This window comes from Oncorhynchus tshawytscha, linkage group LG12 (genome assembly GCF_018296145.1).
Source record: "Oncorhynchus tshawytscha isolate Ot180627B linkage group LG12, Otsh_v2.0, whole genome shotgun sequence".
In the NCBI taxonomy this organism is placed as follows: domain Eukaryota; kingdom Metazoa; phylum Chordata; class Actinopteri; order Salmoniformes; family Salmonidae; genus Oncorhynchus; species Oncorhynchus tshawytscha.
The window spans coordinates 75,400,868-75,415,680 of NC_056440.1; the positions used below are offsets into that span (position 1 = coordinate 75,400,868).

Consider the following 14,813-nt stretch of genomic DNA (forward strand, 5'->3'; position numbering starts at 1 on the left):
GTCTTTACGTGCGTGTATCCTCTGCAGTTTGATGTGTTTATCGTGTGTGTGTGTGTGTGTGTGTCTCTTACGTGCGTGTATCCTCTGCAATTTGATGTGTTTATCGTGTGTGTCTCTTATGTGCGTGTATCCTCTGCAATTTGATGTGTTTATCGTGTGTGTCTCTTACGTGTGTGTATCCTCTGCAATTTGATGTGTTTATCGTGTGTGTCTCTTACGTGTGTGTATCCTCTGCAGTTTGATGTGTTTATCGTGTGTGTGTGTCTCTTACGTGCATGTATCCTCTGCAATTTGATGTGTTTATCGTGTGTGTCTCTTACGTGTGTGTATCCTCTGCAGTTTGATGTGTTTATCGTGTGTGTGTCTCTTACGTGCGTGTATCCTCTGCAGTTTGATGTGTTTATCGTGTGTGTGTGTGTGTCTCTTACGTGCGTGTATCCTCTGCAATTTGATGTGTTTATCGTGTGTGTCTCTTACGTGCGTGTATCCTCTGCAGTTTGATGTGTTTATCGTGTGTGTCTCTTACGTGCGTGTATCCTCTGCAGTTTGATGTGTTTATCGTGTGTGTGTCTCTTACGTGCATGTATCCTCTGCAATTTGATGTGTTTATCGTGTGTGTGTGTCTCTTACGTGCGTGTATCCTCTGCAGTTTGATGTGTTTATCGTGTGTGTGTCTCTTACGTGCGTGTATCCTCTGCAGTTTGATGTGTTTATCGTGTGTGTGTGTGTGTCTCTTACGTGCGTGTATCCTCTGCAATTTGATGTGTTTATCGTGTGTGTGTCTCTTACGTGCGTGTATCCTCTGCAGTTTGATGTGTTTATCGTGTGTGTGTCTCTTACGTGCGTGTATCCTCTGCAGTTTGATGTGTTTATCGTGTGTGTCTCTTACGTGTGTGTATCCTCTGCAGTTTGATGTGTTTATCGTGTGTGTGTCTCTTACGTGTGTGTATCCTCTGCAGTTTGATGTGTTTATCGTGTGTGTGTCTGTGTGTGTGTGTGCGTGTATCCTCTGCAGTTTGATGTGTTTATCGTGTGTCTCTCTGCAGTTTGATGTGTTTATCGTGTGTGTATCCTCTGCAGTTTGATGTGTTTATCGTGTGTGTGTCTCTTACGTGCGTGTATCCTCTGCAGTTTGATGTGTTTATCGTGTGTGTGTCTCTTACGTGCGTGTATCCTCTGCAGTTTGATGTGTTTATCGTGTGTGTCTCTTACGTGCGTGTATCCTCTGCAGTTTGATGTGTTTATCGTGTGTGTGTGTCTCTTACGTGCGTGTATCCTCTGCAGTTTGATGTGTTTTTCCAGCTCGCGGCGTAGTTGGACCTCAGCTCCGTACTTCCCCACCGTCCCATCATCCACCAGCAGGAAGTGGGAGTGGAGGTTGTTCAACACGTTGAGCTTAGACAGGGGGTTCAGCAACGTCTGGTAGGGGGCTACAACCTGGAACATACACACACTTTACTCAGACTGGACAGCAGATATTTTTGACCACTTACTGGGTAAATAAGTATTGTGATGTGCTTGTTTGTGTTTTGGTTTCGCTATCCAGAAGTCCTCACAAGGATAGTAAAACAAGGAAAAGGACATTTCTCCGGGCCCCACAGGGTAAAAGGCTATTTTAGGTTTAAGAGTTAGGTTTAGAGGTTAAAGGTTAGGGAAAATAGGATTTTAATCAATTGTTTGGTCCCCACAAGGATAGTAAAAAACAAACTTTTGTGTGTGTGAGTGTGTGTTCCTCACGTCTCTCCCGATGAGGTCATTGCGGTTCTCAATGACGCCCCAGGGAGCGACTCCAATCGTACAGATCTTCCTTGACGATCTAGAACAGTGTTCCTTCAACGCATCACCCACATGTTTCGCAACACCTGGGGGTCAGGGGTTAAAATACAACCAATCAACACCAAGCAATGGATCAAAACAGACTAGTGTAGTTGTCTGGACAACCAGTCTGCTGTAGCTGAGTGTTACTATCAGGACCAGTCAGAATAAACACCAGTCTGGTTAATTAACCCACTAAGTAATCAGTTAAACACTGTCATTAAGTAAGGAGTCAACCATTATCATTAGGTCTGCATAATGAGTTAAACACAGTATATAGGTCCCAGTAGCGCTGGGATGGAGACACACAACTCTGCTAAGACAGAACACCCGACTTGTGTCTTTCACCTAATAAGAACAGGAAGTCACTGTGTGTGAGAGAATTTGCTCGAATCTGTGCATATGTGCGTTTTTCTATGCCCGTGTGTATGTGTATCACCTGTGTTAACCCCTCCTGTCAGGATCCATGCCCCGGTGGTGACAGCAGCTTTGATCAGGCCCTTCCCCACCACCTGTTTGATTCGGGGGTGCAGGTCAAAGTTCTGGATGCCTCCGTGGACAGAGATGAGGATCTTAGGAAGCTCCATCTGCCACTCATTCAGCATCAGCCTCAGGATGCTCTCTGGCCTGCTGTCATGGGACAGACGCACATACTGGGGACAGGAGAGGAGTGGAGAGGAGGAGAGGAAAGGAGAGATTGGAGGGTTTGAACTTCTCTTGTACAAACTAAAATGTTGCAGTCCTTTCAAAATACACCCATCTTTAATTTTAAGTTTGAACTCGAGATTAACATGATTATTAATGATGTTCCAATGTCAACACTTGGGTCTTTGAGGGTGGATTTCCCGGACCTACATGGACATGCTTGATAAATCGTCACCATTAAATGTGTCAATCTGGGCCGTGGAAAGCGGTCCTGAACGTACAGTAAAGGATATTCTCAGTCTCACAGCCACAAAACCCCATTCACTTGTTCCAAGGCATAATAAACCTGTAGTTTTAAGAGGGGGATTTGCCCGTATTACAGTCACTGCTGTTTCTAAAATAGTAGACTAAATGGCGTTGTGTGATTATATTCACCTACTTCATGTAGAATAACCACAATAATAAACACTTAGTTTAGCCCAAAAGGGATGGAGGTGACTCATCAAAAACATTGCGCATGTTTTGCAAGGAATACACAGGCCTAAGTAAATAAGTTAGTCTGAGGTAAAAGTGTTTTCCTAGGTGTTGTATAGGTGTCTGCATCCCAAATGTCACCCTTTTACCTACATAGTGCACTAGTTTTGACCAGAGCACAATGGGCCATGGTCAAATGTAGGGCACTTATATAGGGAATAGGATGCCATTTGGGACTCACACGCTGGCTATGGAGGCAGACTAGACAGGCTAGGCTGCTCAGCTCAGGGAAGAGTTTCCAGAATGCTAGGCCAGGTCAAAGGATGTCTTATAATGTATACCTTTGGAGCTGGTGGCGATGGCCAGAGACAATGTGGTTGAGACACTGGTTTGATTTGTTGAGCTAAGCGCTTAGAGAGTGTCTATCTCTGTGAGGTCCACCATGGAGATGTGAGAGTGTGTGTGTGTGTGTGTGTGTGTAAGCTTCTCTCCACCCTACCTTGGCTCTGTAAGAGTGCGACCCTCCCTGGAAGTTAACGATGCCGTAAGCGTCTGTAGGGCTCTCCTGTGTGTGTTTGTCCACAGCCCACTCCTCCAACTCCGGCTGCACCCCACCCTCTGCCCCCCCACCCAAGTTCACGTCTGAGTACTTCATGGCCAGGCTGGCTGTAAACCCAGCATGCTGCCGTACCAGCCGACCACAGCAGCATCTAGAGGAAAGGGGGGACACAGAGATAAATATTATTTTACACACAGACACATCAGAGCCCCATCTGAATCATCAGCTTTACCCCTCTACATTTCTGTAAAGGGACACACACACACACACGGCAGTCTAGGTCCTGCTACACCCTCTCTCAGAGGGATGATGCGTTCCTCCTGACACACAAAGCCTGGAAGGTAATGGTTTATTTTCAGGACCGGGGTGTAGTACTGTACTATATACAGTGGAGTACTATATACACAATACTATACAGTGGGGTATTATATACAGTACTATACAGTGGAGTATTATATACAGTACTATATACACAGTACTATACAGTGGAGTACTATATATACAGTACTATACAGTGGAGTACTATATACACAGTAATATACAGTGGAGTACTATATACACAGTAATATACAGTGGAGTACTATATACACAGTAATATACAGTGGAGTACTATATACACAGTAATATACAGTGGAGTACTATATACACAGTAATATACAGTGGAGTACTATATACAGTACAGTGGAGGCGCCTTAGAGGAGGAAGGGGAGGACCATCCTCAGTGAATAAAAAAAATAATAGTAATGTTATCATTTTTAGATAAGACTATACTAAATATATTCACGTGTCATAACATAATTGATTAAAACACAAGGTTTGCGATGAAGGTCTACAGTAGCCTCAGCAGCACTCTGTAGTGTAGCACCATGGTGTAGCCGGAGGACAGCTAGTTTCCGTCCTCCTCTGAGTACATTGACTTCAATACAAAACCTAGGATTCTCAAGGTTCTCACTCCCTTACACAGTAATTATGACAACTTCCAGACAACTTCCTCCAACCTATCAGAGCTCTTGCAGCTTGAACTGAAATATAGTCAACCCAATCAAAGGATCAGATAATGACTAGTATTTTTTTATTTTACCTTTATTTAACTAGGCAAATTCTTATTTTCAATGACAGCCTAGGAACAGTGGGTTAACTGCCTGTTCAGAACCTTGTCAGCTCGGGGGTTTGAACTTGCAACCTTCCGGTTACTAGTCCAACGCTCTAACCACTAGGCTACCCTGAAAGAATAAGCTACTGCTAGCTGGCACTGCAGTGCTTAAAATGTGGTGAGTAGTTGACTCACAGAACGAGAGAAAGACAATAGTTGAACAGTTATGAACAATTTAATTTATTTAAAAATGAAGGAGAAGCAAGAGAGATAGAGAGAACAAACTATATTCATTTTATATTTTTTACTTTCACTTACTTTAGCTAGCGAATGCAGCTAGCTAGTTTAGCCTACTCAAAACACCTGGCTCAAACAGAGAGGGATGCCATGTTAGCTAGCTGGGTATGGCTATTCAACACTGGAACTTTTCCAAGTCAAGGTAAGCTTTATAAATTTATTGCCACAGGGGCCCACCGGTGTTTCTGCTAAACTGCTTGCTAACTGTACACTGTACTGCATGACTGTAGCGGGTTTACTAACGCGTTAGTTCTAGTAGCCATGTTGACTGACGTTGGCTAATATGGTGACAACGACGTAGGCTATGTGTAGAGGTTAGCGGTTATGATATAAAGGTTTGGCATGGAATGGTTTTTTTCGCCTGGTCACAGACAGCTGATGTGTTGTGCACTGAAGCCCACAAATGAAGGGAAAAGGTGAGAGGAAGAAAGCGCATAGATTTGAGAAGAATTTAATGAGGAAAGTGATCATGCTGTTTGTTTGTGGCTGCTATGAAAGTGAACTGTATTTGCGTGTGATCAGGGGTGTATTCATTCCGCCAAAAAACTTCCTTAAACTGGAGCAAACGTAACGAAACGGGGATACACATACATTAATTTGTCTAATAGAAACGCCCGTTTGCAACTATTGGACTAATGATTACAGTTACACACTAGATCAGCTAGATGCAGGCAAGATTGTGCAAGGCGGTATTGAATGAGATTGATTACCTTGATTACTCAAATGTTTCTCTCGACCTGTGCACCTACATTGTAAACGTTCATAAGATAACATGATGGGTATAGGGACAATTTGAGTATCATGTAGTAACCTAAACGATGTTACATTGAGTTGGGTGAATGGAATATGAATGACAGTCACCAAATATGCTGTAACAGAAATAACGGCCTGCTCATAAAAATATCGTAAAAATCGTCCTTCCTCATCTTAAAACGGCACCGACTGCCACTGATACAGCACTAGATACAGTGAAGAACCATAGGCGTGGAGTGCAATAGAGACTAGGCTACACTTCCACACAGAACTTTAATACCAGTTATTGTTTATGTCAGTCAGTACAGTATTTTAGAAGAGGTTGGTTGAATTGAGGAGGTCCCAGGGTCTTGAGTCAAGGACTGGGCTCACGTCTGTCTGAGAGATCAGAATAGGGCCAAAGACTCACCTCACCAACTGCTGGCAGATCTGACATCCTGGAAGGCATCTGAAACAACATCAACAAACATATCTTCACATTAGAGTATGAAGTCAAATATAAGTATTATACATACATTATATACCTACACTACCATTCAAAAGTTTTAGAACACCTACTCATTCAAAAAGGGTTTTCTTTATTTTTTACTATTTTCTATATTGTAGAATAGTGATGACATCAAAACTATGAAATAACACATATGGAATCATGTAGAAAAAAAAAAGTGTTAAACAAATCCACATTTATTTTAGATTAGAGATTCTTCAAAGTAGCCACCCTTTGCACACTCTTGGCATTCTCTCAACCAGCTTCATGAGGTAGTCACCCGGAATGCATTTCAATTAACAGGTGTGCCTTTATAAAAGTTAATTTGTGCAATGTCTTTTCTTCTGATTGGCTCAAACGCATTAAGTTGTGTTATGACAAGGTAGGTGTGGTATACAGAAGATAGCCCTATTTGGTAGAAGACCACGTCCATATTATGGCAATAACAGCTCAAATAAGCAAGAGAAACGACAGTCCATCATTACTTTAAGACATGAAGGTCAGTCAATACTGAACATTTTAAGAACTTTGAAAGTTTCTTCAAGTGCAGTCACAAAACCATCAAGTGCTATGATGAAACTGGCTCTCATGAGGACCACCACAGGAATGGAAGACCCATTTACCTCTGCTGCAGATAAGTTCATTATAGTTACCAGCCTCAGAAATTGCAGCCCAAATAAATGCTTCAGAGTTCCAGTCACAGACACATCTCAACATCAATTCTTCAGAGGAGACTGTGTGAATCAGGCCTCCATGGTCAAATTACTGCAAAGAAACCACTACTAAAAGGACACCAATAAGAAGAGACTTGCTTGGGCCAAGAAACCTGAGCAAATGGACATTAGACCAGCGGAAATCTGTCCTTTGGTCTGATGAGTCCAAATTGGAGACTTTTGGTTCCAACCGCTGCGTCTTTGTGAGACGCGGTGTGGGTGAACAGATGATCTCCGCATGTGATTTCCCACCATAAAGCATGGAGGAGGTGTGATGGTGCTTTGCTGGTGACACCGTCTGTGATTTATTTAGAATTGAAGGCACACTTAACCAGCATGGCTACCACAGCTATACGCCATCCCATCTGGTTTGGGCTTAGTGGGACTATCATTTGTTTTCCAACAGGACAATGACAACACACCTGCAGGTTGTGTAAGGGCTACTTGACCAAGAAGGAGAGTGATGGAGTGCTGCATCAGATGACCTGGACTCCACAATCACCCGACCTCAACCCAATTGAGACGGTTTGGGATGAGTTGGACTGCAGAGTGAAGGAAAAGCAGCAAACAAGTGTTCAGCATATGTGGGAACTCCTTCAAGACCGTTGGAAAAGCATTCCAGGTGAAGCTGGTTGAGAGAATGCAAAGCTGTCAAGGCAAAGAGTGGCTATTTGAAGAATCTCAAATATAAAATATATTTTGATTTGTTAAACACTTTTTTGGTTACTAAATGATCCCATATGTGTTATTTCATAGTTTATGTCTTCACTATTATTCTACAATGTAGCAAATAGTACAAATAATCTAAAAATAAATTTAAAAAAGAGTGGAGGCTGTAATAACAGCTTTCCACTAGATGTTGGAACATTACTGAGCGGATTTGCTTCCATTCAGCCACAAGAGCATTTGTGAGGTCGGGCACTGATGTTGGGCGATTAGACCTGTCTCACAGTCTGCATTTAAATTCATCCCAAAGGTTTTCGATTGGGTTGAGGTCAGGGCTCAGTGCAGGCCAGTCAAGTTCTTCCACACCGATCTCGACAAACCATTTCTGTTTGGACCTCGCTTTGTGCCATAAATTTGGAAGCAAAGAATCGTCAAGAATGTCATTGTATGTTTTAGCGTTAAGATTTCCGTTCACTGGAACTAAGGGGCCTAGCCCAAACCATGAAAAACAGCCCCAGACCATTATTCCTCCTCCACCAAACTTTACAGTTGACACTATGCATTGGGGCAGGAAGTGTTCCTGGCATCCGCCAAACCCAGCTTTGTCCGTGGAACTGCTAGATGGTGAAGCGTGATTCATCACTCCAGAGAACGCGTTTCCACTGCTCCAGAGTCCAATGGTGGCGAACTTCACACCACTCCTGTCGATGCTTGGCATTGTGATCTTAGGCTTGTGTGCTGCTGCTTGACCATGGAAATCCGACTTACAATTCTTGTGCGGACGTTGCTTCAAGAGGCAGTTTGGAACTTGGTAGGGAGTATTGCAACAGAGGACAGAAGATTTTTACATGCTACACACTCAGTGGTCCAGTTCTGTGAGCTTGTGTGGCCTACCACTTCGCGGCTAAGCCGTTGTTGCTCCTAGATGTTTCCACTTCACAATAACACTTACAGCTGAATGGGGCAGCTCTAGCAGGGTATAAATTTGACTAACTGACTTGTTGGAAAGGTGGCATCCTATGACGGTGCCATGTTGAAAGTCACTGAGCTCTTCAATAAGGCATTCTACTGACAATATTTGTCTATGGAGATTGCATGGCTGTGTGCTCGATTTTATACACCCTTCAGCAACGGGCGTAGCGGACATAGTCGAATCCACTAATTTGAAAGGGTGTCCACATACTTTTGCATATATAGTTTAGCTGTAACCTGGCCTTATAAAATAAGAGAGATGAACCCAGACAACCGTTTCGATCTAGTCTTGTTTGAAGACACGTTCATCATGTACCCATTGTTAGCCCATCTCGGGGTTGTACTTCACAGGAAGCAGTAGTGTTGTTAGCATGATCAATAGGTAAACCAGCTAGCATTGATTGAGTAACACTCACACCGATATATAAATCAAATCAAAGTTTGTCACATGCGCCGAATACAACAGGTGTAGACCTTACAGTGAAATGCTTACTTACAGGCTCTAACCAATAGTGCAAAAAGGTAGTGAACAATAGGTAAGTAAAGAAATAAAAACAAAAGTAAAAAGACAGTAAAAAATAACAGCAGCGAGGCTATATACAGTAGAGATCACACGTGGTGTGATCATAACAACATACAGGAACTCAAGTCCTTCTGTTCACCTGACTTAGAATTCCTCACAATCAAATGTCGACCGCATAATATACCAAGAGAATTCTCTTCGATTATAATCACAGCCGCATATATCCCCCCCAAGTAGACACATAGATAGATGGCCCTGAACTAACTTTATTTGACTCTATGTAAACTGGAAACCAAAGTATCCTGAGGCTGTATTCATTGTAGCTGGGGATTTTAGGCTAATCTGAAAACAAGACTCCCCAAATTCTATCAGCATATCGATTGTGCTACCTGGGCTGGTAAAACCCTGGATCATTGTTATTCTAACATCCGCAACGCATATAAGGCCCTCCCACGCCCTCCTTTCGGAAAAGCTGATCACGACTCCATTTTGTTGCTTCCAGCCTATAGACAGAGACTAAAACAGGAAGCTCCCGCGCCCAGGTCTGTTCAACGCTGGTCCGACCAATCTGATTCCACGCTTCAAGATTGCTTCCATCACGTGGACTGGGATTTCGTATTGCGTCAAACAACATCATCGATGAATACGCTGATTCGGTGAGCGAGTTTATTAGCAAGTGCATCGGTGATGTTGTACCCACAGCAACAATTAAAACCTACCCAAACCAGAAAATGTGGATTGATGGCAGCATTCGCGCGAAACTGAAAGCGCGAACCACTGCTTTTAATCAGGGCAAGGCGACCGGAAACATGACCGAATAGTGTAGTTATTCCTTCCGCAAGGCAATCAAAGAAACCAAGCGTCATTATAGAGACAAAGTACAGTCACAATTCAACGGCTCAGACACAAGAGGTATGTGGCAGGGTCTCTACAGTCAATCACGGATTACAAAAATAAAACCAGCCCCGTTGCGGACCAGGATGTCTTGCTCCCAGACAGACTAAACAACTTTGCTCGCTTTGAGCGACAATACAGTGGCATTGACACAGCCCGAAACCAAAACCTGCGGACTCTCCTTCACTGCAGCCGACGTGAGTAAAACATTTAAACATGTTAACCCTCGCAAGGCTGCTGGCCCAGACGGCATCCCCAGCCGCGTCCTCAAGAGCATGCGCAGACCAGCTGGCTGGTGTGTTTACGGACATATTCAATCAATCCTTATCCCAGTCTGCTGTTCCCACATGCTTCAAGAGGGCCACCATTGTTCCTGTTCCCAAGAAAGCTGAGGTACCCGAGCTAAACGACTACTGCCCCGTAGCACTCACTTCCGTCATCATGAAGTGCTTTGAGAAACTAGTCAAGGACCATATCACCTCCACCCTACCTGACACCCTAGACTCACTCCAATTTGCTTACCGCCCCAACAGGTCCAGAGATGATGCAATCGCAACCACACTAAACACTGCCCTAACCCATCTGGACAAGAGGAATACCTGTGAGAATGCTGTTCATCGACTACAGCTCAGCATTTAACACCATACCCTCCAAACTCATCATCAAGCTCGAGACCCTGGGTCTCGACCCCGCCCTGTGCAACTGGGTACTGGACTTCCTGACGGGCCGCCCCTAGGTGGTGAGGGTGGGTAACAACATCTCCACCTCGCTGATCCTCAACACTGGGGCCCCACATGGGTGTGTTCTGAGCCCTCTCCTGTACTCCCTGTTCACCCACGACTGCGTGGCCATGCACGCCTCCAACTCAATCATCAAGTTTGCAGACGACACTACAGTAGTAGACCTGATTACCAACAGTGACGAGACGGCCTACAGGGAGGAGGTGAGGGCCCTCGGCGTGTGGTGTCAGGAAAATAACCTCTCACTCAACGTCAACAAAACAAAAGGAGATGATTGTGGACTTCAGGAAACAGCAGAGGGAGCACCCCCCTATCCACATCGATGGGACAGTAGTGGAGAGGGTAGTAAGTTTTAAGTTCCTCGGCGTACACATCACGGACAAACTGAATTGGTCCACCCACACAGACAGCATCGTGAAGAAGGCGCAGCAGCGCCTCTTCAACCTCAGGAGGCTGAAGAAATTCGGCTTGTCACCAAAAGCACTCTCAAACTTCTACAGATGCACAATCGAGAGCATCCTGTCGGGCTGTATCACCGCCTGGTACGGCAACTGCTCCGCCCACAACCAGAAGGCTCTCCAGAGGGTAGTGAGGTCTGCACAACGCATCACCGGGGGCAAACTACCTGCCCTCCAGGACACCTACACCACCCGATGTCACAGGAAGGCCATTAAGATCATCAAGGACATCAACCACCCGAGCCACTGCCTGTTCACCCCGCTATCATCCAGAAGGCGAGGTCAGTACAGGTGCATCAAAGCAGGGACCGAGAGACTGAAAAACAGCTTCTATCTCGAGGCCATCAGACCGTTAAACAGCCACCACTAACATTGAGTGGCTGCTGCCAACACACTGACTCAACTCCAGCCACTTTAATAATGGAAAAATGTATGTAAAAAAAATACATCACTAGCCACTTTAAACAATGCCACTTCATATAATGTTTACATACCCTACATAACTCATCTCATATATGTGTATACTGTACTCGATACCATCTACTGCATCTTGCCTATGCCGTTCTGTACCATCACTCATTCATATATCTTTATGTACATATTCTTCATCCCTTTACACTTGTGTGTATAAGGTAGTTGTGAAATTGTTAGGTTAGATGACCCGTTGGTTATTACTACATTGTCGGAACTAGAAGCACAAGCATTTCGCTACACTCGCATTAACATCTGCTAACCATGTGTATGTGACAAATAACATTTTATTTGGTTGGTCGGGCTAACTGAGACTTCGCTAGTTTATACAGGAAGCTGATATTGGATATGATCTCCACCGAGTTAGGAATGATCTCCAAAAGTGCCTAAAGTTGGTGGATTTGGTGCCTCTAGGGGAAATTCAAGAAGAAGTTAGATGGCCTTTTTACTGAAGAAAGTGGTTGTTTCATATGTTTGTGTTCTGCTTTTCGTGTTGTGTAACTGATGTGCCTTCGGAATGCAATCAGACCCCTTCACTTTTTCCACATTGTTACGTTCCAGCCCTCATTTTAAAATGGATTAAATAAATAAAATCCTCAGCAATCTACACACAATACCCCATAATGACAAAGCGGAAACATAACATTTTTGCAAATGAATAAAGAATAACAAATTCCTTATTTACATAAGTATTCAGACCATTTGCTATGAGACTCGAAATTGAGCTCAGATGCACCCTGTTTCCATTGATCATCCTTGTTTCTACAACTTGAGTCCACCTGTGGTAAATTCAACTGATTGGACATGATTTGGAAAGGCACACACCTGTCTATATAAGGTCCCACAGTTGACAGTGAATGTCAGAGCTAAAAACAGGCCATGTCCGTAGAGCGCTGAGACAGGATTGCGTCGAAGCACAGATCTGGGGGAAGGGTACCAAAAAATATCTGCAGCATTGAAGGTCCCAAGAACAGTGGCATCCATCGTTCCTGGAAGAAGTATGGAACCCCTTTTTCTAGAGCTGGCCGCCCGGCCAAACTGAGCAATCAGGGGAGAAGGGCCTTAGTCAGGGAGGAAACAAAGAACCCAATGGTCACTGACAGAGCTCTGGAATTCTTCTGTAGAGATGGGAGAACCTTACAGAAGGACAGAGAGCTCCTTGAAGTTCTGAAGCAGGTTCTCAGACTGGTGCAAAGATTCACCTTCCAACAGGACAACGGCCCTAAGCACACAGCCAAGACAATGCGGGAGTGGCTTCGGGAAAAGTCTTTGAATGTCCTTGAGTGGCCCAGCCAGAGCACGGACTTGAACCCAATCTAACATCTGTTGAGAACTAAAAATAGCTGTTTATTTTCTGTGAAAACCTTTTTTTTATACATTAGGGTTTATTTGAAATATTTTCATAGTTTTGATAGTTCCTTACTCATGATGGTTCATTTTAGTGTGCACCCGTTTTAAGAGCGTCCCGCAACCTGCGCCAGAAACAAGAAAATGTAGTTCCGGTAAAATAGGTATTTAGTTTTGAATGGTTCTGGCAACAGATGAGCGGTTTTCTGCTTTGTAAAAGGTGCCACCACAGACAAAGCCATGATCCATTTGGTTCTATGGCAGAGGCTGTGGCATAGCTAAGTCCAGAGCCATATATTAAGAAATAAATGACTCTGGTTAAGCCTAATCAAACTTGCCTGTGACAATGGTTTTCAAACGATACAAATGTAACAGCCTGCGCACACGACTTGAACCAACGATACAGATGTAACCATGTGCCATTTAGTGTATCATCGGACTGCCACTGCGCCCATGTGCATTCCACTGGTCACTTAACTAAGTGTTCAAATTTTTAAAATCAAGAATAGAAGAAGTTTCACGGCACACCTGAGAGTTCCTCAAGACACACCAGGTTGGGAACCACTACTTTTAGAGTGTGGGTATGGAATGCGTGTCACTAAGGGTAAACTGGAAACGATTGATGTCATATTGGGAAAAATAGCCAGTGTGAAATCCTTTGTTAGTACGTCACAATAAAATACATGTTTTGAAGACAGCCAACTTATTTGAGTGTCTAGCTGGACAGTAGACGTGGTGAACTGAATGACTAACCTACCGCACACTAGAACCCACACTGTCTCGAACCCAAACCATACTGTGCTTGGATTTTTCTTTTCAGATAGTCTTTCCCAACACAGTTGCAGCATTGTAACCCGGCCAGCATGGTTCAGTAGTGTGAAAAGTGTACAAACGGGATCTCTGTAGAATTCCAGCACTGCAATGTCACATTCCAGCAAGTTCAAGTAGGAAATACTACAGTACTAGGCGGCAGGAGACCTTCAAGTTCATACAAGCCTTACCCACAACACACACAGCCTAGCCTACACGTCACACCATCATATTATATTGTCAGATTATAAACATAGACAACACCTGCTCCTCATTTTACAATTGGATCCCCCAGCCTCCAAAAACGCTTTAGGTTGCGCTCGGTCCCCAGAGGTAGCAGCCCTGCAGTAACAGTTCAGCAGCATGCACTACCTCTCTCTCTTTGTGCTGTTTGCTGAGGAGACGTAGCTACAGGGCTCGAAATTAAAAAGGTGTCCCTCTCGCCCCGGGACGTTAAAAATTAGATGTCTGGGACGGTTCAAAACCGACCTTGGGACTGTTCTGGGACAACAGATCCAAAATTCATATAACCACTGTATATAAAAAAGAAATACAAAGCAATTAGGCTGATGCAACAGATCAGAATAAGCGCAACAATGCACACGCGGCAGTAGGCTCTGCATGAATGTTCCAGAATGCAAGTAGCTGGAAGACACTAAAAAGCATTTAGAAAGAGGGGAGATCTAAAGATGCAACAACTAGCATGGGTTGCTAATATGACTAGGATTGTGTCTTTGGCTGCTGGAACAATGAAAGAAAGCTGGTTTCAATGGCATGAGGAAGTATTTATCAAATAATTCCCTCAATTTCTATGGTCTGATTTTGTCTAGGCTACTTTCCAACTGCTGACTGCCTCTGCTCAGAGGTGCAAGGTGGATGATACGCGGTGAGCAACAGGCACTGGCCTTTCTCTCCTCTCAGAGGTACAAGGTGGATGATATGCGGTGAGCAACAGGCACAGGCCTTTCTCTCAGCTCTTGTGTTTGATTTGAACGAACCGTGCCTCCAGTAGGCTTTGGTTTCCGCTCTGCTAGCTTCGGTTAATAATGCCAATAATTTACATCACTATCGGTTCAGCTCTCATCTTTTCTGACTG

The 14,813-nt window shown here is 44.0% G+C and overlaps 1 protein-coding gene across 6 annotated transcripts in view; it reads right to left on the reverse strand.

The window, feature by feature from the left end:
• Positions 1–14,813, reverse strand: part of trpm7 (transient receptor potential cation channel, subfamily M, member 7) — an 89,964-nt gene that overhangs the window by 53,578 nt on the left and 21,573 nt on the right. For all 6 annotated transcript variants that reach the window (XM_042331081.1, XM_042331079.1, XM_042331080.1 and 3 more), the window contains exons 3-7: positions 6,046–6,084; positions 3,434–3,644; positions 2,255–2,468; positions 1,738–1,862; positions 1,266–1,437 (exon numbers count right to left, since the gene is read on the reverse strand). In XM_042331081.1, coding sequence (XP_042187015.1) covers positions 1,266–1,437; positions 1,738–1,862; positions 2,255–2,468; positions 3,434–3,644; positions 6,046–6,084 — 761 coding nt within the window. The remainder of the gene's footprint in view (positions 1–1,265; positions 1,438–1,737; positions 1,863–2,254; positions 2,469–3,433; positions 3,645–6,045; positions 6,085–14,813) is intronic.